This window comes from Octopus bimaculoides, chromosome 1, assembly GCF_001194135.2.
Source record: "Octopus bimaculoides isolate UCB-OBI-ISO-001 chromosome 1, ASM119413v2, whole genome shotgun sequence".
NCBI classification, from domain to species: domain Eukaryota; kingdom Metazoa; phylum Mollusca; class Cephalopoda; order Octopoda; family Octopodidae; genus Octopus; species Octopus bimaculoides.
In genome coordinates this window covers 149,288,033-149,294,843 of record NC_068981.1, presented here as the reverse complement: position 1 = coordinate 149,294,843, position 6,811 = coordinate 149,288,033, and the positions used below count along the sequence as shown (strand labels likewise).

Below are 6,811 nucleotides of genomic sequence, written 5' to 3'. Positions count from 1 at the left end.
ATATATATCCGATCGGGTTGCTTGGACGGATTCCCGTAACTCTTTGTCGCCATCCAAATCTATTATTCATATGAATTTGATGTGGGATCTTGAGTCAAAATGAATCGTCCATTAGATGATTACACAACTGTAAACGCCACTCCTATGGATGCGTTGCAGTTACTCCCTTGATACAGATTGGTGATCCTGACTGTTGATTTTTCAGGATTCCTCCGCTCAGCATCAATGCAAGAATCTCCATTGGCTCAGTTGACTTCCGCTACCTCTTCCCAATCTGCCAATCTGCAGTCCCATGAGTTTGCCATATTCTTGGTAGGGTAGCTGAACGGGCGCTATGTCTTGCTAAAGAGCATCCCGTAACTATGCAGGGTACGGTCGTCATTCCGTGAGGTATTTTCAAACCTGCATGGCCTAAATTTTTATTCAGTTAAATCCCAGAAAATAGTTGCATATAATAGGCCTCGCAATTTCTGATTTCTGACGATCTTACAAACATAACATTGCCAAAACATCAACACAAAGTGTAGGGCTTCTTGTTAGTTCTAAGAAATATTTCAAAGCTGATATATTATTAACTTTCTAAAAAGCTCAAGTAAGACCTACTACTCATACATATACAGAAGTTAGTGCTGCTACTGCTGCTGCCAAGCGGACATCGTAGATCAGTGGTTCTCAACCGGGGCCCATATGACTCTTGAGGGTCCATATAAGATTTTGGAGGTCCACACAACAATATTGTAAATTTAAGATTCACAATAGTATGTTATGGGTTCTTGAAAAATGTTTGATTTAAATGTATCTACTGGTATGTATTGCAAGAAACAGCCAGGTTTCTTTCTCTAACATTTTACATAATTCAACCTACGCAAGTCAATGTGTGTAAAACAAAATAGGAATTTTCAAAGTTTCTATAAAACTAGTTTATAAACATTGAATGGCTATGGGGGCTCCATCAGAATAAAATTGTAATTAAAGGAGTTCATAGTTGTGACCATTGTATATTGAGTTCAAGAAAAGTCCCATGTATGACTACCTTCTTCAATTTGCCATTTTCATTATTAAGGCAACAGATGTGATTTTAAATACATTTGGCTGCTATTTCTAGCAGATTATATGACCATGTAGAGTAAGGATGTTTCAACTGAATGGCAGCATATGGTGTATGGGTATTATGTTTACACCCACCTCCATCCCACCTCATCCTTCTTCTTAGTCATCCTGCCTCTATTTCATCCGGTAGCATCGTTTTCGTGTTTCTTCGATTCTTAGATTTATTCATTAGTTCTTCTGAAATCAACAGACATGTTCTGGGCATAAATCCAATCAATAGCATTCAAAATAACATTGAGAAATCTGTTTTTTATTAATGCCTGCAAACATTGGAACCTGCCCCTGCATAATGTCAACTGGATAGCAAGTACACGCATACACACACACACACACAGAGGCACACACACACACACACATACACACACACACAGAGGCACACACACACACACACACACACATACACACACTATATATATGTGTGTATGTGTGTGTGTATGTGTGTGTGTATGTGTGTGTGCGTGTGTGTGTCTGTATATATGTATATGTATGCATGTATGTACCTTCACACACACACACACACACACACACACACAAGCTAACATACACTGCACTGTACTATACATATAAACGTTTCTAGCTTTATTTGATATCTTAGCACTACTAAATATGCATGTAGGAGTTGGTTTTTGTATTACTGCGTATGTGTGTGTACTGTTAGGGTGTGAATGCATATGTACCTATAGTCCATACACATTCATAAATGCAGGAATGTTTACACATGCACACATACGAACACACACACACAATCACATATACCGAAGAAAATGGTTAATGAGTCATCAGGAGTTATATCAGTGGTAGTCACAGTGATGATTGTACAGGTGTTTTGTGGGAGCAGTTGTTGGTTATAGAGGTGTTCTGGGGGCGTTAATGGAAGTACATTTTCTAATGTGGTCTTTAGTGTAATTGTTAACGCCTAACAGCATATAGCCGAGCATTCCTTTAGACCAGGGGTCGACGAACCGGGGGTAAATTACCCCAAGTGGGGTAAAAATGAAATTCTTGGGGATAATGAGGACTCATTAGACATAAGCAAAATTATATGAAAAACGTGTTCCTTGTTACGGCAGAATTTTTTCTTCTGGCAACATTGCATCTGCCCAATGTAACAGACTTGTAATTAGATTCATATAAATAGATTCAATAAACCTTTCGAATTAAAAGAATCTATGATTTTCTTCCTTTTAAATCAAGGGTGTAAGGTTGGCGTAAATAAATATATTTTGGGTAATTGGTTAAAAATGTTCCTCGACCCTTGCTTTAAACCATCGACCTTTCACTCTCATCCTCCTTATTCACTACGCCGCCACCTCAAGTATAAGCATGAATTTAAATTTAACGTAGGCGTGCCTCCACCATTGTTTACATATACAAACTTTTATATTTCGCATATACACATATATGCATAATTAACTTCGTTTATCATGAGAGCAGGTGTTTAAGAAACACCGTGATGAGATAAATTAGTGATAAATAAAGTATCATGCTTTTTATGAATGGAACAGACGGTAGATTCATTGATATCAAACTCGCGCCCCACAGCAACGAATCTGTCACGCATGTTTTGCTTTTTTATCGCTACCTTCTCTTGTAGGAAATTCAATCGTCTGCATCGATTGTTAAGTATCAAGCGCCTTCATATCTTTTCTGCTCGCTGGCCTTATGTCGATAAGTACGAGTACGTGAAAATGTATGAAAATGAAAAGATACGCAACTTCGCAGCATGGTCATGTAAACCCAAGAGATAGTTTGTGAATTCTCGGCAGCTGAATATTGTGAGTAGTCGCTGGGACACGTCTTTTGCGGTAGAAGCAGAGCCTTCGACTGATCGCTGATTTATGTTACCTCAGACAATCCGTAATAAGCGTAATATGGTTTACAATTATGCGTACCGTGTTATCCCAGATAAGTGCTGAATGAATCAGTGATAAACGAGGCTACATTTAATTCATTTCCTCTTTTTCTACAGCAACTAATCTCCTCTTTTACACTGATACACAATGTTATGCTGTTGTTTACCGCATCTGCTTTTCACTCTGATATGTACACAATGGTGCTGTCTACCATATCTCATCCTTACTTTAGATACTCACACATTGGCATATAAGTGTTTCTGTACTTTTATTTGCCTCAGAGAATCATATAATGACAGAATGGTGTCTCACATATACCCTCTGTGCCTTCATATGTGTGAGTTGCTCAATGTGTGTATATAGGTGTTACTGTTTGGTTATATATTGATGTTACTGAATGACTTTTCGAAGAATTTGGTAGTTGATGTTATCAACTAGCATCCATAAACTCTGCCGTTAGCTTATCCGATGGGATATCTCTTCCACTTATCTCAAACAATGCTCTCTGAGCTACACCTATCCTCACCAAACGCTTAGCTAACTACTCTCTCGCTCTCCAAATGTGTATTTTGATATTCGGAAGCCGGTTACAGTGCATTCTTCTCCGTTTTAAGACTATATCAAATGATTTGAAGTAGATTTTGTCTTAATTTCTAACAGATCGGGAGAACACATAGAAACTCCTCCCCCTTACTTCATTTTCTTCTAATCTAGAGTTACAGGGGACGGTAAATCGGATTTTAATAGTTTTAGCTAGTATCTCAGTACAAATGACATACGAGGGGGATGCCGAAAAGTTCCTCGCTTTAAGGGTCTCGCAAAAGGCCTGGCTGGAGGCCCAACCTTCCGAGTTCTTTTTCAGGACATAGAAAAACTGAAGGACCACTGCAATAAGTGTGTGAACCTGAGAGGGGAATATGGTGGATAAAATCATAATTAACTGATCCTCCTGTATTTTCTTTTGTCCAAAGCCAGGAACGTTTCAGCACCCCGTCGAACATACATACATTCACACATACATACATACATACATACATACATACATACATACATACATACTCAACATCTATATGTATACACATATGAGAGAGTAGGGTGTGATTTCAGTGAGGGGTGGTATACATGGCTACCATAACGAAAATGGTCTGCTGCTGCTAATGGAACGAATACAAACATTACGAACGCAATAAATGTTCCCATGGGATTTCGTAAATACATTATTTTAAGATAAGATGTATACGATATACTATAGTTGATTTTCTTTTCTTTTCTTTTCTTTTTTTTTTTTTTACTTTGTTTTGTCTTTTTAACCTCGGGTTAGCATTAATCGAGCAGACATTGATAAAAGACACCCTCGCCGTGACATGCCTGGATTTTTGTATAGCAGAGCGTACATGCGTGCGTAGTAAACAGCATTAAATGATTTGGATAAGATATGACGAAATACTATAGTTATTGTTATCATTATGTTTAGCCCTAATTTAGGAGGCGGCAAGCAGGCACGTGATGGAAGGCTTTCCAACCATAATAACTATACTGTCTTTTTGTATATCAGACACTAAAGTGACCAGTACACACTCCGACTGTTATGGCGAGTAATTCGTGGGAGATTTTCTTGCTATTTCTGACAGTTTGAGCACCCTCTCAGAGCTGACATCCGTTTCTTCTAGTACGTGTACATGCAAGTTTCTGTGTGTATGCGTACGCATGCGTGCATTAATCAATGTCTTTATATTGATGTTACTTTATGTGATTTGAAGGTCATTTGACTGCTATTATTAGTAGGTCTAGCTACTATGGAGAGACACGCCTCCGCTGAATTATGATTAGCCTGATGGTAATCGCAAGTTAGCCTTGACCTCATGTCTTTTTGTATATAAGAGACTACACTATGTCCTTCCTCTTTAGAATGGTAGAATGAATGATTTTTAATGAGAATTGACTGATATTTCTAACTTGAACAGACATGAAAGTCTCCAGTTTGTAACCAACCTTCTTCATGTACATCTGTGACTACATTTAATGTATTCTTCCGTTTTTAAGGAGTGGGGTATTATTTGAAAGAGCTTTGTCCCCTATTTTTCAAGCTGTGACAGACCTGCATTTTTTTTTATATCAGCGTCTACATTCTCTATTGTGTCATTCGTGATTTAAGGGAGATTTGGCTGATATTTCTAGCAGTTAGAGCGACTGCTAAGAGTTTTTCATCTCTGTGTACTACTGACTTTTCATGTTAATTGTTGTATACATGTGTCTGCCTGTGTATGTATTGGTGTTATTGTTTATCTATACATTGATGCTATACTATGTAGTCCCAGGTCTGTATTAACTTAATAAATCTATAATGAACGTTATTTAGGCAGTGATCATCCTGTCATTGTATTGTGCATTATTTATTGTATATTACATAACAATATCTCATTCTTCAAGACAGTAGAATGTGGCCTGATGGAGTTCATACAGCTAAGCTAGTGCGCACTTATATGCTTACTCTTGATTCGAAATTAAGGGGTAGCAAAATGCTGGTAGAATAGTTTAATCATTCTAGTGATCGTGAGAAGTAAGCATGTGGTATGAGTTAATCTTTTATGGACCTTTGTAATTCATCATTCCAAGAATTAGAACACAACCCAGAGTAAAGCACGAAACTCGAATAAACGAATGAGGATCTTCAGGAACAATTAATCCGGAAGAAATATTGTAGGATATCAAAAAATTTTATTGCCATGGGGAATGGAAAGTCTAGTTTCGTTCTTTTCTCTCAACAAAGAAAGGCTAATAAAACTGATGGCAGTCAATGACAACGAAGTCAAAAATATCTGTGTTTTTATCTGCTTTCCACTAATAATGGTTTCAAATTTTGGCGCAAGGCCAGAAATTTCCATTGACCTCAGAGTTTAACAGGTACTTATTTTATCGACTTCGAAAGGAAGAAACGTACAATCAACCTCGGCGGAATTTGAACTCAGAGCGTAAAGACGGACGAAATGCCGCAAAGCATTTTGTCCGGCATGCTTACGGTTCTCCTAGCTCACCACCTCCTGCTTTCCACTAATAACAGCAATGAAAACTTACCGGCCTTGTACTAACTCAATATTTTCATTTAAGAAATGGTTCATTAATTGTCGTTCTTTTTCTGCCTCTTCTCTATGTTTTAGGGTAACTGGGAAGGAATGCCACAAACAGAGATTACACTGCCATTGAAACCACCCGAACGTGACTGCGACTGTACTCTTAATAATCCGGAGAAAGACAATGTAATTGCATAATATCTATACTTAACGTTATGATATCCAGGCCAGTAGCAAAAGTCTTCTCTTTAGAACAAAACACTAGCACCTTTTGCCTCCAGACCACCTATTAGCACAATAATCCAAACAGCCTTAGTAGATGAGTTCATATTTATGCTAAAATAATATTGCTTGCTGCTTGCAGTGATGACTGTGTTGTATTTATTTAAATAAAGGAAGTTATCAATGTTTGTTTCATTCGTTTTCAATTAATTCATAAAACTATTCTCCATGAGTGATGAATTGTTTTGTATATATTTATGCGTCATCAGTGTGTTGTTTTCTCCAGTGCGTTGTTATTTCGAACTCAATATTGAATCGGTAATCTTTCATGGATGACGTGAGATGAAGTGTTTTGCTTCAGAACACAACGCACCACCCGGTCTAAGAATTGAAATCACGATATCGCGACTGAGAGTGCAATATCTTAACCACTAGCCCATGCGCCCTCACACATGAAAATGTATATACAACTGCATATACACGTAGAAGTCTGTGTGTGTGTGTGTGTGTGTGTGTGTGTGTGTGTGAGTGTGTGTGTGTGTGTGTGTGTGTGTG

General features: G+C 37.9%; 1 protein-coding gene across 1 annotated transcript in view; it reads left to right on the top strand.

The window, feature by feature from the left end:
• LOC106875923 (dopamine beta-hydroxylase) overlaps positions 1-6,444 on the top strand; it is a 60,195-nt gene extending 53,751 nt beyond the window's left edge. Inside the window, exon 12 of the mRNA XM_052969927.1 lies at positions 6,122-6,444. Coding sequence (XP_052825887.1) covers positions 6,122-6,232 — 111 coding nt within the window. The 3' untranslated portion in view covers positions 6,233-6,444. The remainder of the gene's footprint in view (positions 1-6,121) is intronic.
• Positions 6,445-6,811: the final 367 nt, after the last annotated feature.